The 27,496-nt window shown below is 37.2% G+C and overlaps 4 protein-coding genes across 7 annotated transcripts; 3 read left to right on the top strand and 1 right to left on the bottom strand.

Moving 5' to 3' along the window:
* Positions 1 to 734: 734 nt before the first annotated feature.
* Positions 735 to 13,779, top strand: si:dkey-191g9.7 (uncharacterized). Of its 3 annotated transcripts, none has more exons than XM_067421341.1 (3): positions 735 to 930; positions 8,081 to 8,693; positions 10,816 to 13,779. In XM_067421341.1, exon 3 carries the CDS (start codon positions 10,826 to 10,828, stop codon positions 12,110 to 12,112), a length of 1,287 nt encoding a protein of 428 aa, XP_067277442.1. In that variant the 5' UTR covers positions 735 to 930; positions 8,081 to 8,693; positions 10,816 to 10,825; the 3' UTR covers positions 12,113 to 13,779. The 3 variants fall into 3 exon arrangements, with proteins under 3 accessions (XP_067277442.1, XP_067277443.1, XP_067277441.1); XM_067421342.1 differs by lacking the exon at positions 735 to 930 and adding an exon at positions 5,063 to 5,212 and having other exon boundaries at positions 10,819 to 13,779; XM_067421340.1 differs by lacking the exon at positions 735 to 930 and adding an exon at positions 5,063 to 5,212.
* A 2,394-nt stretch (positions 13,780 to 16,173) lies between these two features.
* sprn (shadow of prion protein) lies at positions 16,174 to 16,572 on the top strand. The gene has a single exon (XM_067422295.1). It carries the CDS (start codon positions 16,174 to 16,176, stop codon positions 16,570 to 16,572), a length of 399 nt encoding a protein of 132 aa, XP_067278396.1.
* Positions 16,573 to 17,169: 597 nt separating this feature from the next.
* Positions 17,170 to 21,389, bottom strand: mtg1 (mitochondrial ribosome-associated GTPase 1). Of its 2 annotated transcripts, XM_067421343.1 has the most exons (11): positions 21,100 to 21,389; positions 20,734 to 20,798; positions 20,556 to 20,660; positions 20,359 to 20,445; positions 20,196 to 20,252; positions 20,027 to 20,117; positions 19,030 to 19,091; positions 18,845 to 18,941; positions 18,677 to 18,758; positions 18,424 to 18,536; positions 17,170 to 18,282 (listed from the first exon to the last, which is right to left on the bottom strand). In XM_067421343.1, exons 1-11 carry the CDS (start codon positions 21,200 to 21,202, stop codon positions 18,185 to 18,187), a joined length of 960 nt encoding a protein of 319 aa, XP_067277444.1. In that variant the 5' UTR covers positions 21,203 to 21,389; the 3' UTR covers positions 17,170 to 18,184. The 2 variants fall into 2 exon arrangements, with proteins under 2 accessions (XP_067277444.1, XP_067277445.1); XM_067421344.1 differs by lacking the exon at positions 21,100 to 21,389 and having other exon boundaries at positions 20,556 to 20,656; positions 20,734 to 20,776.
* Positions 21,390 to 22,823: 1,434 nt separating this feature from the next.
* elovl6l (ELOVL family member 6, elongation of long chain fatty acids like) lies at positions 22,824 to 26,597 on the top strand. Its single transcript, XM_067421998.1, has 4 exons — positions 22,824 to 23,069; positions 23,179 to 23,310; positions 24,255 to 24,406; positions 24,660 to 26,597. The coding sequence occupies exons 1-4, from the start codon at positions 22,975 to 22,977 to the stop codon at positions 25,085 to 25,087; spliced, it is 807 nt and encodes a 268-aa protein (XP_067278099.1). The 5' UTR covers positions 22,824 to 22,974; the 3' UTR covers positions 25,088 to 26,597.
* Positions 26,598 to 27,496: the final 899 nt, after the last annotated feature.

The raw sequence follows: 27,496 nt of genomic DNA, 5'->3' as shown, positions 1-27,496 counted from the left end.
ACTCCTCTATGGTGCAAGGCCAGATCGAACTGCCCGACCTAAAAATGTTGTGGGCGGGGCTAAATTCGGCTGGCATCCAGGCTAACTATATTCTGTTATATTTTTACTTTTATGAATTCTATTAATAGATATATTAATAATATTAACAATATTGAGAAACCATGAGAACAAAGTGAATAAGGACTGAGAGTCAATATGTTTTAACTATGCTGTATATTTGTGTTTTGCAGTTTGTTTGTTGTCAAACTCAAAAAGATACGATAGCATTTTAAGCTTGTTACAATGTATGGGGCATTCTTCCATTCTTTCGAGGTAAATCAAGAAAACAGTATACACTGTATTAATGAAACAAAACCACATGATTTTACGAGACCTGTGGAAAAAAAATAAATACTCTGAACCCCAAGTGAATTTACACAAACTGAGAAAGTCAAAAAGCGTTAGATTGTGTCCCGCTCTCCCCTACTTGATTATTTGTCATTCATGGTAACCTAATATTTTATAAGTCAGAGTACCAGTTACAGTGATATTGTTTTTTTTTTGTGTGCCTTAAAGCTCTGTTTGATATGATCTGTAACGAACACTCAGTTTACTCTAAACCTGGTTGTTGATTCATGTGACAAATGATTATAACGCCTGAGGGAACCACTATCTTTGAAGTTTTGTATACATGTTTGCATTAAACAAACGGTGGGCATGTTTTTCAGGAGCGGTGCCGAGTGAAACATATGGGTAGTCTCTACAGGAGATTGGTAGCTACAACAGGCCACATGCCCAGAGTTCATCCACTCCCATGTGTCCACATTACACAATCCACAGCACCCAGCCGAGCCTAATCAGTGTGTTCCTCCGTCATCCACTGAGTGGACCTCCACCTCCAACATCGCAGCAATAGCTCAATAAATAACCTCACCAAGGAGGAAATAATAGGTAAGGCTTTCCTGTTAAGCAGTACATTTTCATGTACCAGCCATACACGTAATATATTTGAACTCACAATTGCTGGAGATAAACCTTTATACTTTAAATTGCAACCCAGGCATATTCCTGTTTTAAAATGTACATATACAGTACTGGGAACTGCTTAACAGAAATTACCTGGTCATTCAAGTACTCAAATAATGAGGTATCTACCACCATCTGAGATTAACTTGATTTATATTCATTGAAGGAAGGCTGCTTGCCTGGTTTTCCTCTCCTTGTGTCAAGATTGATCAGAGAACTGCAGCTGTTACATTCATTTTACAGTTGTAGAGTGTAGAGTGTAGGATTTGGCTGGTATTTTGTGCATTTCTGTTTATTTTCATTTATACTTATTGTTTTTGTTACTTATTTTGACTAGAACTGTAATGTTGTGTATTTCCTCTTTTTGTTGTGAAGCACTTTGTGATTTTTATCTACGAAAAGTGCTATACAAATAAATTTTACTTACTTACTTACTTACAGTTGTATTCTGGCATTGCTATATATAAATCACTACAGCTACACAAACACTCCAAACCACAAAACAGGTTAGAATGAACATTGCTCTGCTCCTTTCAAGGATGCTACAAAGATTGAAATGCCTTTGTATCTTAGTTCATCCCGCGTGTTCAATTTACAACTTAATCGATGCTTGCTGTTGTGGAACATTACAACATGACCTTTACAGATCACACAGAGGTTAATCTGTTTATCCTTTAGAGTTATCAACTTCCTCAAGAAAGCAAAAGTGATGAAGAGGAAAGAAAAAGATAAAAGGGCGCTCTGATCTTTGATTATGGCTTGATCGGATCTGCACATCTTATTTTTATCGGGGGTTAAAAAAAACTACAGATGTATGGCTTTCATAAAAGTGAAAATGATGTATCATGGAATTAGATTTCTTTACACAGTAAATGTGCTGCAGTAATTTATTTCTGCATCTGATTGAATAAACTGCAGTTTAGCTATTACAAAAAAAGTAGTGAACAGAAAATAAATTGATGCTAGTTTGACATTAATAATAATAATAATAATGCGTTCGATTTATATAGCGCTTTTCAAGGCACTCAAAGCGCTTTACATAGAAGGGGGGAATCTCCTCAGCCACCACCAATGTGCAGCATCCACCTGGATGATGCGACGGCAGCCATATTGTGCCAGAACGCTCAGCACACACCAGCTTATGAGTGATGAAGCCAATCAGGATATGGGGATTATTAGGAGGCCATGATGGACAGAAGCCAATGGGCAAATTTGGCCATGATGCCGGGGTTACACCCCCTACTCTTTTTTCCGAAAGACATCCTGGGATTTTTAATGACCACAGAGAGTCGGGACCTCGGTTTAACGTCTCATCCGAAAAACGGTGCTCTTTGTCAGTATAGTGTCCCCATCACTATACTGGGGTGTTAGGACCCACACAGACCACAGAGTGAGTGCCCCCTGCTGGCCTCACTAACACCTCTACCAGCAGCTACCTGGTTTTCCCATTTGGTCTCCCATCCAGGTACTGACCAGGCCTAGGCCTGATGCTTAGCTTCAGTGGGAAACCAGTCTTGGGCTACAGGGTGATATGGCTGCTGGTGCATTACAAACCAGTAGCGCGCTTCTACTTCTATTGTTTGTTTGTTTTTAACTATAGCCATAGGACCAATTTCTCGATACTTAGGTCACTTCACGCAACAAAACTCTTCATGCAGTGAGGATTTCAGTTGTCTATGTGGGCTAAATAGTGAACCATTTATTGCTGCTTTGGCACAAAATCAATTACTACTTATTTTAAATGGTATGAATTATTTTCTCAGCTAGTCTCTGCAGTCTCAGATGGCAACATCTTTGTTCGGTGTCAGCCACTGTTAGACTAGAAATCTAGACGCACCCTAGCGGCAGCAAATCTAATCTCCTGCGAGTGTGGCTAGCACACTCTCAATACATTCTAAGCTGTAAAAACCAAACTCTGGTCAGGCCAATCACATCGTGTATAGAGTCGGTGGGCAGGGCTTAACATGATGACGGCCGAGTTGCGCTTGCGTGCTACTAGTAAACAGAGAAGCTGGCGAACGGTGGTCTTTCAAATCAGCTTTGACCGCGACTCTGGAAGACTTGGAGTTAAGCTTTTCTCTGAGAAAAGAACAAAGAATGGCACTGAAGTCATTTATCACTGAATGTTTTGTTCAAAACAATAACATAATACAAAACTGAATAAGATAAGATAGGCTTACCATATTACAATTATTCTGGCGCTAAAAAATAAATGCTATTAAAACAATTACAGGTCCTTCTCAAAAAATTAGCATATGTGATAAAATTTCATTATTTTCCATAATGAAATGATACAAATTAAACTTTCATATATTTTAGATTCATTGCACACCAACTGAATTTTAATACTGATGATTTTGGCATACAGCTCATGAAAAACCAAAATTCCTATCTAAAAAAATTAGCATATTTTGTCCGACCAATAAAAGAAAAGTGTTTTTAATACAAAAAAAATTATTATGTTCAGTTATGTGCTCAATACTTTTGCAGAAATGACTGCTTCAATGCGGCATGGCATGGAGGCGATCAGCCTGTGGCGCTGCTGAGGTGTTATGGAGGCCCAGGATGCTTCGATAGCGACCTTAAGCTCATCCAGAGTGTTGGGTCTTGCGTCTCTCAACTTTCTCTTCACAATCTCTCACAGATTCTCTATGGGGTTCAGGTCAGGAGAGTTGGCAGGCCAATTGAGCACAGTAATACCATGGTCAGTAAACCATTTACCAGTGGTTTTGGCACTGTGAGCAGGTGCCAGGTCATGCCGAAAAACGAAATCTTCATCTTCATAGAGCTTTTCAGCAGATGGAAGCATGAAGTGCTCCAAAATCTCCTGATAGCTAGCTGCATTGACCCTGCCCTTGATAAAACACAGTGGACCAACACCAGCAGCTGACATGCCACCCCAGACCATCACTGACTGTGGGTACTTGACACTGGACTTCAGGCATTTTGGCATTTCCTTCTCCCCAGTCTTCCTCCAGACTCTGGCACCTTGATTTCCGAATGACATGCAAAATTTGCTTTCATCCGAAAAAAGTACTTTGGACCACTGAGCAACAGTCCAGTGCTGCTTCTCTGTAGCCCAAAGTGTCTTGACCTGGGGAATGTGGCACCTGTAGCCCATTTCCTGCACACGCCTGGCACACGGTGGCTCTGGATGTTTCTACTCCAGTCTCAGTCCACTGCTTCCGCAGGTCCCCCAAGTTCTGGAATCAGTCCTTCTCCTCAATCTTCCTCAGGGTCCGGTCACCTCTTCTCGTTGTGCAGCGTTTTTTGCCACACTTTTTCCTTCCCACAGACTTCCCACTGAGGTGCTTTGATACAGCACTCTGGGAAATGTCTTTCTGTGTCTTACCCTCTCGCTTGAGGGTGTCAATGATGGCCTTCTGGACAGGGTCAGGTCGGCAGTCTTACCCATGATTGCGGTTTTGAGTAATGAACCAGGCTGGGAGTTTTAACTGTAGTTAGTCTTTCAATTTTATTGCCATCCATACTAAAGTGGATAACTTAGGAATTTAAGGGCTTGTATACAGTATAGAAACAAAGAAGCAGAGAAACAAAGAAAACCAAACTAAAACACCCTAAAACACAAATGACCTAACAGACCTAAACATAACCCTGTGACAGCAACATATGCTGCAGTCAATTCTAATAAATAGAGAGCTGGCATTCTTGTTTTGTAGAAAATGTATAATGCTACGCACAGTATTTTTTTTTAGATTGTTGTTTTATGAGTGACAAAGTGTGCTTGTTGGGTGATGAGTTTTGCTAGTGTTATGGAAGAATGGCTTGATTTAATGTATGAAGTTTTTTATACATTTTAAATGTAAAAAATGTACTGCTGTGGCAGGTTGGGAGTTGGTAAGGAGAACTGTGTGAAGTATTGAATATAATGTTTCTGAAACTGAATATGTAGGGAGTGGCAGTACTGAATAGATTGAGCTAAAGGTCGGTACTGACATCTGAAGAACTTCTGAAGGTGAGAATGTAAACATGCCGGTGTGGGCGTGGCTGGAGTTCAGGTAGTTGTGTGAACAGTGGACAGAAAAAAAAAGCTTCAGGGGAAGAGACATGGAACAGTTGTGCCCTTTGGAACAGCCATGACTGAAGGACTTTCTTTCATAAGAGAAAGTTCAGAGTCCCATTAAACAAAACCTAAGAAAAGCGCAAGGATCCAGGACCACCAAAGGACTAAACTCGCCTCTGCAAGGTCAGTAGAAAATGATCATGCTCGGCGTAAATGTTCATTCATTAAAAGGAAAATAGTGATAATGTGTATTATTTACCAGTGGGCCTGCTTTACTTAAAATAATTATGGTGAGCTTCAGTCTGAATATAATAGGTTCAATATAAATACGATTTAGTATTGAAGTGTTTCTGATTATGTTGAAACTTTCTGCTGTCTGGCTCTGTTAATTTGCATATAAATTTCTTACAATTGCTGCATTCATTTACATGTGGAAACTGTGATTAGATTAGACGGTTCAAAAGTACAGCATTTATTTAAAACAGAAATGTTGAATAACACTATGAATGTTTTTACTGTCATTTTTTATCCGCACCTTTGCTGTATACAGATATTAGTTTCTTAAAAAACCCCAACCTGTTTTCCTTTCTAGGTTTTTTACATTAAAGACCCTTTTCCACATTCACTTCTAGCAGATATGTAATTTAGCAATGAAAAATGAAAATTCTGCCATCATTTACTCCTGTTACTCTTGTTCCAAACCTGTATAAATGTATTTGTTCTGCTGAACACAAAGAATGAAATGTGGATGTTTGTAACCCAGCAGATCTCGGCAGCCACTGACTACCATAGCGGGGTGCGAACATTCTTCCAAATATCTTCCCCACACTGTTATTTGTGTAAGGCAAAAATGTACACTTGAGTACAATGATGAAAATGATGGGATAGGTCATTTTATTGCGCAAATTACGGAAGAAGTTTTATTGTTTACTCCTGATAGATTTTTATTACCACACTAGAAATGTTGTGCACCAAATTTGTCAAATCTGTCACCAACTCCCTTCTTACTTTTTAATACGTATGGTTCAGATAAATCTGAAACTATTTTGTAATGGTGCTTATTACAGTTTTTTTAATTGGGTTGGTGTAATTTTTGTATGCATTTTCAAAACTCTTAGTGGACCTACTATTATCACAACAGATCAAACATTTCATTTTAATTGTGTAAATGTAATACACAAAATCACAAAGTATAGCCTACTTTTCACTGTTTCAGCTATACAGTATAAATGTTTAATTCACAATAACTGCTGAATTTTGTACACCCATAGATGTTGAATATATAGACAGTATAGAACCTGTTTGCAATTTCCAATATAGATTACCAAATGTAATGAATTCTTTTTATCTTATATTAGATTTATTTTAGATCATAACCACTATGTTCAAAGTGTGTGTGTGTGTGTGGGGGGGGGGGGTGAACATACAGAAGGATAGATAGAGTACAAGGGAGAGGAAACAGTAAATTGATCAGAGATGCATCAGAATAAGGAAGACAGATGGCATCAAATATAACATTTCACATTACAGTCTGCTGTGATACTGTAAACAGATTACCATGTATATTGGTACATTATTTGACCTCACCCTTATAAAGGTCAACTAACTAACTATCTTATAGATTACAGCATAGATGGTACAGTGATTTAATTTACTGTAGCAAACATGTATCTTGTATTGTGATCATACCGTTGTGTTTCAGTGATTAAACACAATTTTCTCATTTCATATTACAATAATATTGTGTTTAAAACAATGATTATGAAGAAAAGTATACAGTAAAAAAATTCCCCTCATACTGAGTCACTGAATAGGTGTCAGCAGTTCCTTTGTTTATAGACACAGCTGCTTAACCTTGTTTTTATCTGCTGCCCCCATTGCCCTGCCAGCAGTGTTTTCTTATCAACAATGCAGCTGAGAATGCACTCTCTGAGCATGTAGCAGTTTTTCTCTCTCTGTTTTATAGACCCGAATTTGAAACTCGCTCTAAATAAGGTCAGGTCACCTAGTTTGCAATATTGTGATGTTGTTCTATAAGCCTTCAGTGAACCCTCAAAATTGTGTCAGCAGCACAAACAAAGCCCAATTTCACTTAGAAAAATGGCCACATCAATAGTGGCCACATCCATCTTTAACACACTGACAAAAGATAGCATCAATCCCTATTCAAGAACGATGATTGTTGTCGGCTGCTTTGTGGCTTGTTTTCTCTGTCTTCGTCTGTTTCTGTATTTAATCTGTGCGCTTCGGATCACACTCCTCTCCAGATGTTGACTCTTGAGGCTTCTCTCCCTCTGCAACACTAGATAGATAGATAGATAGATAGATAGATAGATAGATAGATAGATAGATAGATAGATAGATAGATAGATAGACAGACAGACAGACAGACAGACAGACAGACAGACAGACAGACAGACAGACAGACAGATAGATAGATAGATAGATAGATAGATAGATAGATAGATAGATAGATAGATAGATAGATAGATAGATAGATAGATAGATATTTAATACAATTTCATTGGAATTTTCTAAGTATCAAGGTTTAGGGGTATAAATATTTCTCTAAATGTTTCCTCTATTGCCTCGAGCACCCAGAAAACAAGTAATAAACTGGTGAATGAACTGTTGAATGAACTGTTTCCCCACAAATGTCTCTCAGAAGCACCAGTGTTCATTATCCACACTTCATTTTGATGATAATAATAGGTTGTGTACATATTGAAAGGGAGACAATACATAATATCAGTATTATGAATATAAGACGATTCATCTTAGCCCCATTGAGAAATGTTGTTTCCATAGCAACAGGGGGGAGAATGACGGTTAAGCCACAGAGACCTAGAGAGGGAGTGGCACTTCTTCATAAAGAAAGAGGTGAAAGACAGAAATACATTCCCACTGTCTTTGTGTGTGTGCCCTCGTTCATAAGAGATATAGTGAGGGCATTTGAAGACGAAGGGGAGGGAGTGAGGGAGAGATCATTTGGCTGTCCATCCATTGATTTCCTTCTCATTCATTCATGTGTTCCCCTTTATTTTCTGTCAGATGCATGAAGTGGCACCAACACCGGCGGCTTAACCACCTCCTATTCTCCATATCTCCTTCAGCCCTCCACCACATCACACACATAGTCTTTCCCCACAACACCCACACAAACACAGGCACGCACATCCCTCCTTCATCTCTCTCTCTCTCTCTCTCTCTCTCTCTCTCTCTCTCTCTCTCTCTCTCTCTCTCTCTCTCTCTCTCTCTCTCTCTCTCTCTCTCTCTCTCTCTCTCTCTCTCTCTCTCTCTCTCTCTCTCTCTCTCTCTCTCTCTCGGTCGCTCTCAAACACACATACACGCTCTCCTGCCTGGGGATTTGAAGATGTGACTGAGGCTGGTTTGTAATCAGATGAAAGACGAGTTTAATCCCGAAGCTCCCTCCATCTTTTTCACTGCTGGAGTGGGGATGCTGAAGGAGAGGACAAGGGCCAGGATGGGTGACGTGTGATGGAGAGATCTGTGCCGACGGATTCTGTCTTTATAAGGACCTGGACTGACGCTGCACTCTTGGGAGTCTGTGATGACCGCAGAGACCATTGAAGAGAGAGTGGACAGGTAAAGACGGGACAGAGAAGACATTAAAAGGGAGCTTCATCTGTGACTGGGACACGAGGTAACCATTTCTTTTGAAAAAAAAAAAAAACTGTCAGCCATCGTTTTTTGATGCATATGTGTGGATGGGGTTAGATGCACAGGATGGAGTTCTCACCTTGCCAGGCAGGTATTTTTGGATTTAATGGAAGGAAATGCACTCAGGCCTTGAATGAATTAATAATGCGATGCTGTTTCCTCACACTGTACCTAAGTACTGTACCCTTCTTTTCATGTGTGAACTTCAACATCATTTATGAAAGACTCTTAAAGAACAATCAAACATTATCGTTTTAACATTTAGAATTATAATATAAATACCAAGCATGTTTTAATGTTATTTCTGATTTCTACAATGTAAAAAAACTTAAAAAAGAGTTAATATAATTAAAATGTTTGAGAATCGACAACCTTTATTCAAATATAAAAAAAAATTGTAAGCATATTGGGCAATTATGTGTATTTTATTTGTGAAGACGCAATGAAACATGCCAAATTGTGCTTTTTTCATGATTTATCACATTTTTATGTGGTTCAGATACAATTATATTTTTAGTTTCTATTGATTAAACAAATTTTCTTCGTTGTATCAACTCAATTCATTTCAATTAACAATTTTTTTAAGGCAACCAAGTTACTTACTTTTTTAAGTTAAAGCAACAATATTTTTTTACAGTGTAATGCAAATAATATAGACTATAGATGTTATTGTTTCTTCTGTCAATATATCACAAACAAGATATATTACTGAAAATCAACTCAAAATTGTGGGGGGAAAAATAGTTTTGAACTATTTTAAGAAAGCTGTACCAAAAGTACCAAATTGTCTTGTTTTGGCTGGTTCTTCACAATGTCAGCATTCATATTGTAATCTATGCATATAGGGACTGTTGAGTGAGAAAACATTCACTGGGATTGAGACCCTTAGAAATAGCTGACTTCCCACAAGACAAATAGGTAGTGTCTTGATATATGTACTGTATATATAAAGTAAAGTACTTTTCAGATGTTTGGGATTGTTAAAATTATTTAATGTATTTGAAAGTCTCTTATGCTCAGAGAGGCTTTACTTTTTTACTTAAAAAACCTTTGTACACATTCCCAGTGTATTGTATAATATAAAATAAATATACATAAAGATTTACAGCTCAGGGATGTACAGTAGCATTTAAGTATGAAATTAAATGAATAAATGTAGGCTAAAATTAAAACTACATATCCTTCAATATACAACATTGATTAAAAGCTACTGTATTAAAGGTTTTTTATTTGTTATTTTATTAAAATCATTTTAGAGGTGAAATGTTCCCTTAAGGACAAGCGGTTCACTAGCTGCGCTGTCAATTGAAGACCTTCTCGCATCTCATAGACGCACGCAATTTTACTTTCACTTTAGACATAACCGACTGTGTAAAGCTAAATTTAGCTAAATTTTCAACATCATTACTTCAGTTTTAAGTGTCACGTAATCCTTCAGAAATAATTCTAATATGTCGAGTCTGTGCTCAAGAAACATATCTTATTATTATCAATCTTATAATGAAAGTTCAGTAACATTATCTAAATATATATTTGCCGATTTTTTTCCTTCTCAATTTTAGGGCTGTCAAGCGATTAATCGCGATTAATCACATCCAAAAAAAGTTTGTGTTTACATAATATATGTCTGTATACTGTGTATAATTATTATGTATATATCAAAACACACACATGCATGTAAGAAAATGGTATATATATATAGTAAATATTTACATTTATATATATAAATGTATATAAATGTAAATATTTACTATATATATATATATACCATTTTCTTACATGCATGTGTGTGTTTTGATATATACATAATAATTATACACAGTATACAGACATATATTATGTAAACACAAACTTTTTTTGGATGTGATTATCGCGATTAATATATATATATATATATATATATATATATATATATATATATATATATACCATTTTCTTACATGCATGTGTGTGTTTTGATATATACATAATAATTATACACAGCACATTTATAAATACAAACTTTTATTTTGCATGCGATTAATCGTTTGACAGCATTTTCTTTAAAAAAAATCCAACCCATGTTGTTTTGAAAGCATTTTTCTTCTTTCTCCATTCATTTCCAGCAGATATCTGATGGCTGAGACTGGGCGGAGACTGTCATTCCCACCAGGGAGCCTCACCACCTCAGACCCTGTCGTCACAGTTGAGTGCAGTTCAGCATTGGTAAGGCCTGAAGATGTACTCCTGAAGAGCTCCAATGAAGCATCATACTCTCCAAATGACCTCAAAGACAGCAGCCTGATTGACCAACATCAGAATAAACATGCATGTTCACTGACAGTTCACAGAGAACATGCCTTATCCTCTCACAAAGACCTAAATGAGCACAGTGTGTTGTCAATACAAAGAAGTCACTCGGACAGCTTGCAGATTTTCAAAGAGGCCACTGCTTCTCCTCTCTACTGTGAAACGGAAGGCGCTTTTTGCCAAGGACGAGACCAGGATGTTTGTGCCCAGTCGTTTCCTTCTTTAGTGTGTAAACAGGCCATGCCGCTTCAGCAGAGCAATACGATGACAACGTCCACCAGAGCAGGGAGTAGTGGGTCGGGCAGCCCCACTCAACCGGCCAACCATGGCTTCATTCAGCTCTGTGAAGTCATTCCAGAATCCACCTGCCCCAAATTCAACGAGGCTGTTTGTTGTAACTCCCACTTCCACCATGGACCCGCCGAAGACACATTTGCGGCATATTGCCACCCGCAGCCCATTCCTGCCCCGGCGCAGCTGCTTCCGCACTTGGTGGGAGTGAAGGAGAACTACAAAGGTCATGTATCAGCAAGCAACCTTCTCGCTCTTCCACGGCTCATCTCCTCCGTCAGCGAGACCGGTTTGGATGGTAAGCGACTCCTCTGCTGCTGCAATCCGGACTGCTCTTGGCCTGGTCCGTTGCGTCCAGTTGCCGCCCAACAGTGGGTGGATGAAAAGACCACAAGGGAAGCGGAGACCATGACTTCACAAAATGAACTGAGAGATGTAGGAGTGCAAGTGGGTCAGGACTCTGAAGAACATCCCCAGCACGTGTTCCCAGAAGTGTGCCTGGTTGAGGAGAAGACGAATGTGAGTGGGAAAACGGTGTCAAAGAGTCAAAAGTCTCCAGTGAAGGAGGTGAAATGGGATGCCGAGGGCATGACCTGGGAGGTGTACGGGGCCTCGGTCGACCCTGAGGAACTCGGACTTGCGATTCAGAAACATCTGGAAGTACAGATCAAAGAGACTAAGGGAATAGCGGCGAAGCTCTCGCGCCAGAACACAACAACATCCCAGCACAGCTCAGGATCGACCCAGAGGAGAAAAAAGGGGTTATTGGGATCTTTGCACCGCCCGGGATGCTGTTCTCGCACCACTGGTGCTGTGGACTGAAGAACCAACCTGACTGTGATCTCAAATAGACAATTTAAATACAGATTTGACAGCCAATTAAATAATAGGTTCAAAGTAGGAAATTTTTTGTAACATTACTAAAGCAAAAGTAATATATTTCAGAAAAAAAAAATCATGTCTTCCTTTAATTTTTAACACATCACTTAATTACTGTAGTAGTTTGCGCAGTAGATTTAAAAACTTTATTTTGTAATAGTTAACTGCTCTTTGGTTTATGTCATCCATCAGTAAAACATAATGATTATGAGTTATGCCTAAATTCCTGTCTTGCATTAGTCTATGTGGAACTGTGTCCATTCGATTAAAACATTTTAGTGTTTAATTCTGTTGAAGCACTGTGATGAAAGTAAGATAATGCAGTAACTGTGGCGCTACCTTCTGGTCAAAGCATGACAGTAACATAGAGGGTATCACAGTTTGTTTACTTTTCAATATAACTGCTTTTAGAAGTGAAATACTATACAATACACTACCATTCAAAAGTTCAATAAAAGGTCTGGTTTTTATTTTAAAAGGTTGGATGTTTTTAAATATCTCTTTTTTTAGGCACTATTGTTTAGATCAAAATACAGTAAAAACTGCATTGTTGTTTCTTATTTTGTTATATTTTTAAAAATGAAATGTATTCCTGTGATGGCAAATCTGATTTTCAGCAGCCAAAACTCCAGACCCTGATTTGGTTAAACAGAGACATTATTATTTTTCAGTATTCTTTGATGAATAGAAAGTTCAACTGAATAGCATTTATTTGTTTTTTTTAACATTATAAATGTATTTACAGTCACTTTCAATCAATTTAAGGAATTCATCCATCCATATACCTAGCGTTATTCCTGTGCATTTACAGGGTCCTCTTCACACACACATTTGATTTGGCACATGTTTATGCCAGATGCCCTTCCTGACACATTCACACTCACTCCTACGGACAGAGTAGGAGTGAGTGTGAATAGAGTAGGAGTGAGGTGAACTCTGTATTTTAAAAATGAATAATAATAATAATAATAATAGGCTATTAAAATTAATTTCTGTGAATTAAATTGCATCAATTCACAGAAATTTAATTTGGCCAACTGAAAAATGTTGATGTGATCAAGACAATTTTCAATTGGTGACAAATTTTTTTAAATAATTTTCACATTAAATTTGAAAATTACCATTGGATTTATAAGATTTATTAACAATCATGGATAATAACAAAGAAGAGGGATTATACTATATTCTGAGCAACACATTTTGGCACTTGGAAGTGGAGTAGGCCTACGATTTGTTCAGTTATTATAATTGTATTATACTGTAAAAATAAAAGCAATGTGGCGGTTAATTGAAAACACTCAGAATCTGTAAATCTAACCATATTCAATGTTGTTATAACGTTGACTGAATGTTACCACCTAAGTAAGCAAAATGCATGTAAGCTGAATTAATATGACCTCTAATTTCTTTATAGTGACTTGTTTAGTACACTAATAGGCTATGGAAAACATCTGTAATTATGAAAAAATAATGACTGTACTATGTTTGTGCTCTCATAATCCATGTTCATGATCAGCAATATATTTAGAGGCAGACTAATTGAACATTTAAAGCAAGCAAAAACACCTGAACATTTACTAAATTAACTATAAAATATTGCACAAATCTTATACGCCTGTATTTGATGTTATTGTGTTCAAAACTGCCTAGTCTGGTTGTACAACATAATGGACAATTTTAGAATTTTGTCTAGCCATTTGCATTACATAAATCTATACATGAATAAATATTTAATTAGTTATTGCCACAGTTAATGAATTTGCTAGTGGTAATTTTAAATCATTTGTTTTTTAAAAATTATGCAAAATTATGCCTTTAAATACATCCAGCTGCTGTTAGACATTTCAGAGGCTACTTTTTAGTAGGGCAGCAAACACTACACCTGCAGTGTCTTAATTCATCATCTCCAGCAGCAGCAATACACTACGAGCAGTGCTGCCTTACATAACGCGTGCATTTGGTTTGATCTCACACATGATAGGGAGATATCTTGGGCTATTCTGTGGACACGGGCACAAAAGGAGGTAAGTGCCTCGATACGGCCAAAGATAAAATGATTTAAATGAATGAATATGTATAATGACGGGTTGTTGCAGCTGAGGTGTAGCATCCATTTAACCAATGCGAGACTCCACAGAAACGCCTTGCATTTGTACGACCATCAGTCGACGTCGCATGCATAATGTCATATCATCAGGCATACCCGTTCCGTTTCTATTCGCATAGAGACTGCCAATGCTAATAACGGGTCTTGTATTGTGTTCTAAAAAACGAATTAAATTATTGATATCGTGACCATTTTAAATTTGTGACCAGGAGAACGCTGTGTAAATCGTATTTTTCTCTCATCCTATTGTGTTATGTGACATGATTTGCATTACTGTATATTCGGAATAACACAAGGTCAGGATAAAATAGTATTCTGATCTCTCTTGCAGATATTGTGAGCCGTAAATTAATCAATATCTAGTGACCTAGTTGGAGAATAGCCAAATATCTTACAATTTCATCTCTTCCTTAACCACACTACAGTAAATGGCACATTTTAAGGCACAGACATTAAAACTATGATAGCTTAATGTATTTGTTACTAATGAATATGAGTTCATTAGCCATCACCAGTGCTACCCCCCATATTATATTAGGCCTCAAAGCAATCTATTTACATGTGGAGTCAGTAGACTATCACCAAGCAAACTCAATTAAACTGAACAGGCATAACAAAATGTCAAACCTTTGTTAAACAGTTACATACTTTGCAGTTCCCAACCATATGTGGACACTTAAGTAGCTTGTGTCAACTGTTTGTCTGCATATTTATGGAAGCTAGAACCATAAAAATGCATTGACAAGATGTATTACTCCTGCAAAACACCATCAGGATAAAGCATATGACAAAAATAATGCAATATACATTAAATTTAATAAACCCATGCACATAATATCATCATTTTCTAATTCTGAATGGAGAATTCTGCTGATTAAAAGTTTGATAAGTTGAAGTAAACAAAAATCTGCTCACTGCTGCTAAAGATTTATTTAAAAAGACAATGTTTCAACCCAAAGGGACGATGGCCCTTTTGTTTACTTCGATTTATGCTTTATTTAATCTGGCGCCTGTTAAAGTTTCATTGGATGTGCGCACAATTCTTCCTTTTTTTTTTCTTTTACAAGGTTTAATAAGTTAACAATATTTTATAGTGTAGTGCAGTGTGGTATATCAAAGTTAGCTAAGTTAACAGTTCTTTTTTACATTCTTTCGGCCAGTTAAAACTAAAATGTTTTACATTTCATCGTTCCCCTAAAGTTCACTCATGTCCTAGCAGGTGTAATTCATCACATGAACTATGCACCTGTTCCACTAAGTTTGACAACAAGAAAGTCTCCACATACTTTTGGGAGATTTAAATATTTTATCTAATGCAGTGGTTTTCAATCTTTTTGGCTCCAAGGACTTGTTCGGCTGGTTTCACTTATATGGCTTAAAATATAGTCCCAGACTAAAATGCATGTTTGAGCTGTTTTAGCTGAAAGCTACTTGTATTTCTGTGTTTTGTCTCAAGATGCACACCAGTAATGCCCCCCCCCCCCCCTCTTTTTCTTTCTAAGGCATATTTGTAAAAGTTACATGAATGTCCTAATTGAACAAGATATCTGGCTTAATCTAAGCCCTGTCGGTGAAACCAGGCCATTGATTCTTGGTTGCTTTGGCTCATTTAAAATAATTTGTAAGTCTTTGGACGTTTACTGAGGCCCTGTTTGAGAATCACTGAATAAATGCAATAGCATTCATGCATTTTAAATGCAACTTAAATATTCTTTAAAAACTTAAAGACACGTTAAAACAGACAAGGCTTGGATTAGACCTGTGTTCATTTAAATAGCTTTTTTTTTTAAATGCTGTAGAAAAAACCCCTAAAAAAACATTACTGCATCTTGAAAAGTTTTTTTCTCTCTCTCAGAATCATCCCCATGTTTTAATTCCATCCCCAGGGTGATCCAGAATGAACAGGGCTGCCGCCACCTGCTGGATATTTCTCCTGCTTTCAGCATTCCTTTGCGATCAGGTGATATCCAAAGGTGGCAGAGGGGGTGCCAGAGGTTCAGCACGGGGCACAGCCCGAGGCGGCCGGACGTCCCGCACTCGAGGCTCCCCCGCCGTGCGGGTGGCCGCGGCAGCAGCGGCCGGGGCTGTGGTGGCACTGGGAGCCGGAGGATGGTACGCGTCGGCTCAGCGCAGACCGGATGACAGCTCAGAGCATGGAGATGATTACTACAGTAACAGAACAGACTGGGAGCTTTACCTCGCCAGGACATCAAGCGCAATAATGCACGACTCCACTACCACTAGACTTTCTGCTCTCCTCCTACCAATACACCTTGTGATGTACTTTGCCCCTTGAGGCAGTTTAAGACACAGATTGGCACAGCTTAATAAACTGTTTATGTATGTTACTGTGCAACACCTATGTTTAATAACGTCTGTTGCACAACCAAGAGTATGTGAAAACAAAAGGAAGATTCATATCCTTTATTTAGTTTAGTAGACATTTTAGGAATAGGATCTGAAAAGTTAGACTGCATAGTTTGCTTCAACAGGAGCATTAGTAACTATACAACTATAGACTACATAAATTATGCTGGTATGTACTGGATGGCAAAAATACTGTGTAACTGTTGTTCTTCTTAACTGTTGGAAACACCACTGTTATTGAGATTTACACCTTTTTATATGAACCTTTATCTGTTTACCAATATTTATATTCACGTTTAGCTTATAATTGTGTAGATTGAAGGGGTATGCTGTAAAATGATTAGAATATGAAAACGTTGTTTCTATCTGTACCTGTACTTCCATTGCTATGGGTGTGAAAACATTCCTTTTTTTAAATTTCCACCTTAGTCACGCTATTTCTAGTAGAACATTTTGATAATACAGTATGTATTAAGTGCAGAAGTGTTTAAAAAATGCAGTGCAGTTAAATGTTTTTAAAAATAAATAAATAATATAACATAACACAAGCACTGTTTTGCCAGCAGTTAGAAACATTTAAAAGATTATAATTTTAGAACTCAAAGCAATTACATGCCAAATACAGCATTTAATAAAATGGACTTAGTATGGAGAAACAGCTGATGTTGTGAAAGTAGAAAATCGAATTGTTACTTTTGTGTTGCCAATTGGCGTTTGGTTGTAATCTTTGCTTTTCACATACAAACGTATGCACACTATAACAATGCTCTTCAAATTAAACTAAATAATTTATTTTTGCTTCAGTTGCAGTTATGAAAAATAATACATTCAATGCACCTTTGATCTGATAACTACAAGACATGTCCAAAATACCCAGTGCACCATCTTTTAATTAAAACATTAAAAAGTGGTTCAGTCTTCAACGTATATACAGTCAAGCTTTCACTGCAGTAGGTACAAATCAGCCATTTAAAGGGTTAGTTCACCCAAAAATGAAATGTATGTCGTTAATGACTCACTCTAATGTCGTTCCACACCTGTAAGACCTCCATTCATCTTCGGAACACAGATTAAGATATTTTATATTTTAGTCCCAGAGCATATGCAGTCTATGCACACTTTACTTTCCATGTCCAGAAAGCATGCGATCCAAACTGCTGAAATCACGTGACATTGGCGATCCGAACCATTGATCGATTCACTGATTCATAACCGTTTGAATCTGTATTTGAGGAACACGGAATAGAACACAATGCTGAATAAAGTCGTAGTTTTTGACCAAAATATATTTTCGATGCTTCAAGAGATTCTAATCAACCCACTGATGTCACATATGGACTACTTTGATGTTGTTTTTATTAGCTTTTTGGACATGGACAGTAAAGTGTGCATAGACTGTCTATGCTCTGGGACTAAAATATAAAATATCTTAAACTGTGTTCCGAAGATGAACGGAGGTCTTACAGGTGAGGAACGACATTAGGGCGAGTCATTGATGATATAAAGTTCATTTTTGGGTGAACTAACCCTTTAAGACACAACTAGTCAAGAATCACTTTTCCAAGTTCTCCTTTCCGGAATGCTCTGATGAAATCGTAGGCTGCTGCACTGTAGTCTGGCATTTGGACAGTGATGTTACCTAAAGAGTTACATCGGATAAGTTATGTCTCATGAACAACTGAATGCTTCAATATTTTAGTGAGGTTGAGTGAGGTTGATTTATTGTGTGAATTCAGTAAAATAAAATAAAAAACTGAGTGGCCTGAATGAATCAACTCACCAACTCCAGTGATGGCCTTCACACGCTTAGTCTTGCCGAGCTTTACTGCTATACACTTCAGCACATGCTGAATATCATCGCAAGGCTCTTTAAGATTGTACTTCTCAACGTAACTAAAGAAGAAATCGCCACAATCATTATTGATTGCTCTACATGTAGTACATGCTGCTGCTTAAAATATTAAACAGATGAGTTTACTGCTATATAATTGTAGATTTGCTCAAAACCCACTCAGAATCCTAGCAAAACCTACCTAAATCTTTCCAGTCTGTTCAGTGAAAAAAGAAGATAATCTGCAATGATATCCTCGCCAACTAAATGGTCCAAAATGGTGCCTGTTTGAAAAGAAAACACCCTAGTTATCTTACAATCATGACATTACAACAACAAAGCTACTATACAATAAGATGTGTGGACTTACCACATAAAGCAAGTTTCATTCCAGTCTCTATGTTCTCTATTTTAGGTGGCAGGACTCCTGGGGTGTCCAGTAAATGAATTATGGGTCGGTCACAGACCTAGTAAAACAAATTTTAATTTAATGCTACAAGAGAACACATCAATTCAATTGAATCCACCTATTTATTATGAATTAATACAGCAAACCTGAATTTTGGTCAGGACAGCTTTCGTTATTCCTGGTTCACCTCCAACTTTTGAGGCTTTCCCTGAGAGCAGTAAAATAAAAATGTAAAAAAAATGTCTAGGCCTTATGTTTGTTTGTTAAAGACACCATAAAACAAATGTGACTATTCATTTTTGAATGGGATATTGCAGTGTATATTATAAATTATTTATCCTAGCACTTTTTTTTAAATTCATGTGCTCTTGTAATATATAAACAAAACAGCTTTCCCTCATTCCTCCAGTGACATCTCATGAGGGCAGGACAACCTGTCACTCACATGAAAGCAATCCACAATCATCCAATCAATTCTCAATGGACAAAATCAAGTCCCACCCCACAATTGTTTTTCTTGCTCAAGAAGCCATTTCAATCATATATACGGCACAATAGGGAAAAAAGCGAGTGCAACTTCCGTTTCATTCTGACTTTAAAGGGTTAGTTCACCCAAAAATGAAATTTCTTTCATTAATGACTCACCCCAATGACGTTCCACACCCGTATTAATTCATGATTCGGATCACCAATGTCACGTAATTTCAGCAGTTTGCCACGCGATCTGAAACCATGAATAAATACCTTGATTCATGACCGTTTGCTTCTTGATTTGAGGAACACGGAAGAGAAGACAATGCTGAATAAAGTCGTAGTTTTTGTTATTTTTGGACCAAAATGTATTTTCGATGCTTCAAAAGAGTCTAACTAACCAACTGATGTCACATACGGACAACTTTGATGATGTTTTCATTACCTTTCTGGACGTGGACAGCAAAGTGTGCATACACTTGCATTCAAAGGACAGAAAGCCCTCTGACTAAATCTAAAATATCTTAAACTGTGTTCCGAGGATGAACGGAGGTCTTACGGGTGTGGAACGACATTAGGGTGAGTCATTAATGAAAGAAATTTCTTTTTTGGGTGAACTAACCCTTAAAGATTAATTGACTGGAATTTCTTACAGCAAAATAAAATAAATACCTTTTTTCAGATACGTTCTTCTCACAGCATTAATTAGCGATGATTTTCCCACATTTGGCACACCAATGACCATAAGGCAGTAACTTCTATCCTACACACAGATGAATAACAAACAAAGTCAGAAAACATTACAGCAAAATGTAAGCCACAGAAATAATCGAAAACACACCTCTTCTCTGTGAAAACGTGACCCACTTTCGATCAACTCTGTCACGAGGGGAACAATCTGGAACATCAGACAGTGAAAGACATAATGTTCAAAACAATAAGGTGCCAGGTTCTCCAGTCAAGCTTTAAGTTAGAAACATCTGATGTAATGTTCAGCACCTCACCTTTTTTACATTTTCATCTCGCTGTCTTAAGCAGTCTGTGAATAAAACATTCCTCACACCTTCTCTCTCAAGCTGCTTCATAATATTCTGGTGGAATTTAAAAAACGTGTTGATTAGCACATCATTTATTCACTTTCTGTTCTTGCATTTATTAATGTAGTTTATTTTCAAAGCAATAATGCATAAGATCATTAGACCTGCTTTTTGGATGTGTCAGCCAGATCCATCTTGTTCAGTACAAGTAAATGTGGCCTGACATCAAGGCTTTCTTGAAATGAAGGATTTCTTCCAGAAAAGGGTATGTTAGCGCGTTAAAGAGGGCTTAACTGAGGTTTAAATATGTCAAAATGTCCGTTCTCTGTCATAAAAGGATATTCTAGCATCGTGGATTTCTAAAATGCAGTCAACCTTCCTTAGACTGTCTCTCATCTGCTTGAGTCCTAACAAGAAAAGGTTACAATGTTAAGCATAATTCTGTAGGAATTACATTATTCATTTAGAAAATGTAGACATCTACAGTACGTTTTTTCCCTCTTTTGATTACCCCAAATAAGATTAGTAACTAAAGAATGATGAATGATTGTATGCCCCTGCTCTAAATGTTAACTTGCAAATACATTTAAGTTACACAAAGGGTATGATATAAATTTGTATTTCTCTCAAATAAATGCAATAGGTCCATGTCTTAAAGAACTGTAACAAAAAAGAAGCCAGATTTAGTGATTTTAGAATGTCACGCACCTTTAGCCATATGTCCAGGGAACCAATGCGCCACCTCTCGCTCACCAAAGTCAAACACTCTCCTAAACTTGGTCGCATTGAGTAAAGAATGATAAATTCTCATTGTGACCGCTCAATTCAGTCTATATATAGAATATATTTGCAAGACTAAGACCACCGCTTTTCAAAATCGTATAACTAAAGGGCTCTAAACGATTTCATTAAAACATCGTAGTAAACATCACTCTCCAAAAGATGCCATACTTCTTCTGTGCTCTAACTGCACAGGAAGAAACTCAATCATCGCCACCTACAGGATTAGCAGTGCAACTACAGGGCGCACTGACGTTTGACTGACAGGAAAACCATTGCACTGATTTTCTGCCATATCTTTAGCGGGTAGGCTATTATCTTTTTTTTTTTTTAAACAGTCTACTTTTATTATACGCTGCAAAACTCTATATGAATAAATGTTCATTATTTAAATTGCAAATATTATTAGGCTTGATTTTAATTAATTAAATGAAATAGAGGCCAATTTGAAATGCTGGATTTTTTTAACCTCTAGCTAGGCTTCCTTACAAAAGGGTGAATAAAGCATGTTTTCTTAACACGTCTTGTAATGTAGGCCTACATCTGATTCCAAATACCCTGTCCTTTAATTATTTATCCTAAATAAAAAGGCAATATGTTATTTTTGAACATTTTGAACAAACTAGGCTATTGTTTTATTTTAAAGCTTCTGTAGGCCTAGCCGAAATAAAATAAACTCTGTTTGCATCATTGAATAGTTTTCCTGTTATCATCGAATCTTTTGAAAAATGGTATTAAGCGCAAGACTAAATAAAGGTGACTTGATTTACTATAGCGCCCTCACGTGCCAACCTTTATGAGAATCCTAATAAAATAATTATTTCTCTAAATTTTCACGGGTTGCCATGCAGTTTACAATTGAATCTGCCACATTAATTTGAATAGGAAAATCAAGAATGTGAGTTAGGGGAAAGAAATTCACAGTCATACAAACGGTTTGCAAAAAAATCATAGATTTTGCCTAATTTTAGGCTACCTATTGATTCACTATTCCAATTATACTAGTTAAATATTTCTCTAAAATAAATCCAATAGGCCTACACTAAAACTAACAAACATAGGTTAAAAATAGTTTATAGCCTATTTTAACAGTTTATATTTAAAAATAGGCTATAGGCCTATATAAGCCCATTCCTTGTTTATCCTATATCCCAGACCCTATAGGCTAATTATGCTAGATAATTAGAGCATTGTGTTCATCATAGCACTTTATTAGTATATATTTAGTTTTAATGATATGAAAAATATATGTTTATTACATCGCAGTAGTTTTTATTAATTATATATTTTTCATGAAATAGCATAGCCAATATAGGCTAAATTAATTAGAATTAGAAATAAGAAATTAGAAATGTATTATGAAGTTAAAAGCCTACCCTACTGAGAATATTTGGAATTCTAGCGATAATGTCGATATTATTTGAAAAATTCATATTCTGTAGCCTAATTGATTTGTCTTCTATCGCAGCTGTGAGTTAATTACAATGGCAATCGAAAGAGACTCTCAATCAGCCTCTTTCTCCCATATTTATATACAACCAGCATAAAGAGTGTTCTTTGGCTGAATCGCAAAAACTGCCATTCCATTCAGGAAATACAAAAACCAGCTTTATGGCCGAGAGTCACTCCCTAACGCCACTATAAACTCCACCCTGATTTACATGGGCCAGGTGTGTGCACAGGTGTGTGTCTGAGGCTGCCTATAACTGGTGACCGCATTGCCGAGCGGACAGTAACCAGAACTATTCCCTTCAGAATTAACTCTGGTGCACTTTTATGTTGCATTTTTGAAGGGGGCTCAACATGAATGCCACTGAGTTTCAGCTTCCTCTGGCTGAGTATGATTTCGAGCGTCACTTTGATGAGAGGTTTGCTATTGAATGGATGCAGGACAACTGGTAAGAACGAAGACGTTTTTGACTGAATAAGAATTTCGTCTGTAGCTAACTCCAGCCATTGCTTGGAGGTATTAATTTTTTTTCTGGTGTTCTATTTTGTCTCTTTCAGGAAAAAGTCGTTTTTGTTTGGGGCTGTGTATGTAGTGGTCGTGTTTGGTGGGCAGCACTTCATGAAGGAAAGACGGAGACTTGATCTGCGTAGAGTGTTAGTGCTGTGGTCCCTCAGTTTGGCCATCTTTAGGTAGGCTATGTTAAAACTAGCGTTTGGTTTAGCGCGCGCACGTTTACGTGGTTATCTATTCTAAATAATCAATAAAGTTTACACAAGCAAATCCTTAAAATTGTTTTGTTAAATTTACCCCTCTATGGGTACACTGGGGGAAAAAACACTCCGAAATTGCTAAAAGGTTTAACAAACAATTACCAAGTAGCTATTTCGAATGGCGACACACATTTAATTAAATGTCAAGTTTTGAAGAAAGTACTACCTTTTTGGGGACATTTTGGTTCTGGTAATGTAGAGAATACCAGATGATATCTATATATGAGAAGGTTTTTATTTAGGGTACTCTGAACTTTTGACCTTTTTTAATGACACAATATTTTTTTTTAAATCTTATTTTTATCTGTTGGACATTAGGTTACATATGTGATTGTACCAAGAGACAATTGGGTCCATATCTATTGTTGTCTGCGAAATTGCTGTTTGAAATGTGAGAGTGCCAAACGGCATGCAAATGACATGCTTTTGAGATTTATTTCAAGTGTCTTTATTAAATCTTCAGTGCTATTGTTTAAATTTGGGTTTGGTTTCACTTGGGTGGGGATAAGCTGTCTTGGTCCAATCTCAAAAGAGAACCCAAATGACAGCAAGCACAAAGTAACTGTTTGTATGCTTGTAAAAAGAACAATGGAATATTGTGACTGGATGGCAGCAATGACCTCTGGTCACATGCTCTTTAGATCTCCAATGGCAACTGGACTTTCACCACTTGGTGAATATTTTCATATTGATTGCAGTTTATCACAGATACTATGTGCTATAGCAGTGTTTCTGTGTTTTTTTTTCCGCCCTCCCCCACCCCCAGTGTTAAGAGGCCTCAATTGTTTATCTTGGATACCATGATTTCACAGCCACGGCAGACAATATTAATTTACAGTGCATGTTTTTTGTTTTTGTTCCAGTATCATTGGAGCAGTGAGAACTGGTTGCTTCATGTTGTACATTCTCAGCACCAGTGGTTTTAAACAGTCTGTTTGTGATCAGAGCTTCTACAGTGGACCCATTAGCAAGTTCTGGGCTTGTGCGTTTGTGCTGAGCAAAGCGCCAGAGCTAGGTGAGACTTTTTTTTTTTTTTTTTTTTTAAAGGGATGGTTAATCATTAATTACCATTATGTTGTCATAAGTCTGTGGAATATTTTGAAAAATGTTTTTTAATTGTTTTGCACGCATAATGAAAGTCAGTGGTGTCCAAAACAACTTTGGACCCCATTGACTTTTGTTGTATGGACTAAATTATTTTTAGGTTAATTGTCTCTTTTTGCACTTGTAATCTAACCCTTTTTGCGCACGCCCTCATTTTTTTTCAGGGGACACCATATTCATCGTCCTGCGCAAACAGCGGCTGATCTTCCTGCACTGGTATCATCACATTACCGTGCTGGTGTACTCCTGGTATTCCTACAAAGACCAGGTCGCCGGTGGAGGCTGGTTCATGACCATGAACTACACCGTGCACGCGCTCATGTACAGCTACTATGCTGCTCGAGCTGCAGGACTCCGTGTGCCGAAACCCTGTGCTATCATCATCACCTGCACCCAGATTGCCCAGATGGCAATGGGGCTGGCAGTAAGTGCACTAGTGTACCGGTGGATGCAGGATGGGAATTGTCCATCTTATGTGGATAACATAGTGTGGGCTTCACTCATGTATCTCAGCTATCTGCTCCTCTTCTCCTCTTTCTTTTATCAGTCTTACATGAAGGGTTCAAAACCCACAGGCATCAAAACAGAATGATATGCAGCACTGCACTTTATATACAGGTTTTATTTTGAATGTTAACCTTGTTAAAATATATTAGTTATATTATTTATTTCATGTTTTTAAAGCAAGGTGAAGAAGTGAAGATGTCAACTGCTATTACAGTCTGGCTGTTTCAGGGCCATGTTTGTTTTTGTTCTATACTGTATTAGTTAAGCAAACCATCAAATGCAGCTTATGTTGATGTTGCTGACAGCCTAAATAATTCTGAAGAACTTCCCAACATTTTTTTGGAGGGTGATTTGGTGACTGCTTTGACCTCCTGTCTTACAGGCCACAGCTTCTAATCTTCATAGATTCTATGTTTGTTTACTTTATACGGACTTGGTAACATGCCCTGAACCCTGCTGAGACGTACGGTGAATGTTGTAGCGTGTGCCAAGATATGTGCTTGTAGTTTGAGAACAAATGAAGACTTTGTCAAAGTGCTAGTTTTAATGTACAAAATCCTAGTTTAAATGGCCACACAATTTGGTACATGTGTTCTGGGTGTGTATACACCCTATAGGATTGCTGCATGCTAGCTCTGTGTTTCCTCATGATGTTACAGAAACTTATTATCTGTGCTGACTGGTTGGACAGGTTTCTAGAAATTTAAAATAGGCATTTTTAAGGCTGGAATTCTCCAGAAGGACGACACCCATGTTCTTGCTCGTCATTCTGTGCGTGTTTCTGATGCAATGAAGTTACAGTATGTAATACTTGAGGAATGACTGACTTGGACTCATTCACCCTTGAATGTTTCAAGAGGAGTCTGTATGAAATTATTCCTTCCTGGTTTTCTGTCTGTAGTGAGTATTGAATTGGTGCTTGATGGAGCAGTTAACCTTTAGCTGTCCCTATAATGGTGTTTGTTACCCGAGTCATTAATAAAATGTACAGTTTATATATTTATCATATATCACAAAGTCACCTTTGGGACATAGTTCATGGTTTATAGTTCTGGGGGTATTTGTTTGTCCACTGAAATTGCAATGATGAGGTTTCCACCTATGGTCACTAAGATATTTTATCAAGTACTGGTAGAGAACAAGCCTTTTGAGAATATTCAGTGGAACTAAATAAGTATTCTAATTTGTAATCTGAAATGTTGCTGCTACCATCCAAGATGCTTTTTGTTTCCCTTTTGGTGTCTGTTCTTTTAGAATCACTTTATTTTAAGACTGAAAGTTTCTACATTAGCAAATTTCCGTTTAAATGACGCTTTGATTTTGTTTTAAGGAAATTTTATGACTGTCTTAACTTTAGAAATAACATTGTGTTTGTAGGAAGGTGACATGAAGTTGAATGGCACTAGTTACAAAACATTTACAACAAGTTTACAACTCCTATATTTTAATAAAGGAGTGAAATGTGATGTGATAAAGGTGTCATGTAAATCTGTACATTTCTTACCTGATTGTCTGTACAAGTTCCTAGCCAATGTGAAGTAATTATGACTGTATGTTTATTTTGTTTTTGTTATTAAAGTTGTTTCTGTATTGTATATCATGTTCAGTTTTTCAGATAAATGACTCATTACCTGAGCTGGAATGTTTTACGCATTCATGCATCTTGTAAACCGGATTTTTTACATATTTTCAGCTGTGACTGCTTGACCTAGAGTTTCACTCCACTTTTAGACACTTGCTAACTTCCCTAAACTCTTCCACTCCAAGTCCCTGCTGCTATTTTGAAGTGTATTTGTACAGACAGACCCTCGCTGCCTTGATTTGACGGAGGGAGTGTGTCTACTTAATATGTATGCTTCAGGCAAATCCATTTACCACAATGCAACACAAGTGTGACGTCATGGCACATCATGTTTAACAAACCTCACCACAGACAACTCATGATAAATATTAAGTTATTTATATATATTTTAAATATGTAATACAACTCAAAACACACCTCTATATAAATACTCCATTAATCAACTTCGTAAGGAAAAAAAACCTGATCGAGGGCTTAGGACATTCCAATTCGGTCCATTACAAAGTTTCCGCCAGCAGTGGGCACTTATGCAACATAAGCAATGATGCACATCCGAGAGAACAATGTGGAGGGAAGTTGACAAATGAAGGGCATAAAGCCCTTGAGATTGACTAAAAGAAAATGACATTCTCCCAGTTCAGTTGGGCCATGCAGTCACTTTTTCTTTTTCTCATTACATGATAAAGCTCATGTGGTTGGATATGATTATGAAAGCCTCTTCAGAAATGAGTGATATCTTATCACATCCTTTAATCTCAGAGGTTTTAATATTTAACTGTGATAATGACAAAACAGACTCACTCTGGAAATATTCTGGGTGGTGTTCTCCACTAGCTGGCAAAAATGTGGTTAGGAACTAAGTAGCCGTACATTGACCCTAGCATTTTTTATGAAGCCAGTCAGCATCAGCAA

This window comes from Pseudorasbora parva, chromosome 17, assembly GCF_024679245.1.
Source record: "Pseudorasbora parva isolate DD20220531a chromosome 17, ASM2467924v1, whole genome shotgun sequence".
NCBI lineage: Eukaryota > Metazoa > Chordata > Actinopteri > Cypriniformes > Gobionidae > Pseudorasbora > Pseudorasbora parva.
Note: the sequence above shows the minus strand (reverse complement) of the source record. Positions and strands in the feature narration are given on the sequence as shown.

Excerpts from the sequence above, each read along its gene's own strand:
- sprn (XM_067422295.1), top strand. The coding sequence starts at position 16,174 with ATGAACAGGGCTGCCGCCACCTGCTGGATATTTCTCCTGCTTTCAGCA.
- mtg1 (XM_067421343.1), bottom strand. The coding sequence starts at position 21,202 with ATGAGAATTTATCATTCTTTACTCAATGCGACCAAGTTTAGGAGAGTG. Across the intron at positions 20,253-20,358 it reads GAGATGAAAATGTAAAAAAG|ATTGTTCCCCTCGTGACAGA; the intron begins GTGAGGTGCTGA and ends CTGATGTTCCAG. Across the intron at positions 18,759-18,844 it reads AATGAAACTTGCTTTATGTG|GCACCATTTTGGACCATTTA; the intron begins GTAAGTCCACAC and ends CTTTTCAAACAG.
- elovl6l (XM_067421998.1), top strand. The coding sequence starts at position 22,975 with ATGAATGCCACTGAGTTTCAGCTTCCTCTGGCTGAGTATGATTTCGAG. Across the intron at positions 23,070-23,178 it reads GAATGGATGCAGGACAACTG|GAAAAAGTCGTTTTTGTTTG; the intron begins GTAAGAACGAAG and ends TGTCTCTTTCAG. Across the intron at positions 24,407-24,659 it reads GAGCAAAGCGCCAGAGCTAG|GGGACACCATATTCATCGTC; the intron begins GTGAGACTTTTT and ends ATTTTTTTTCAG.
- si:dkey-191g9.7 (XM_067421341.1), top strand. The coding sequence starts at position 10,826 with ATGGCTGAGACTGGGCGGAGACTGTCATTCCCACCAGGGAGCCTCACC.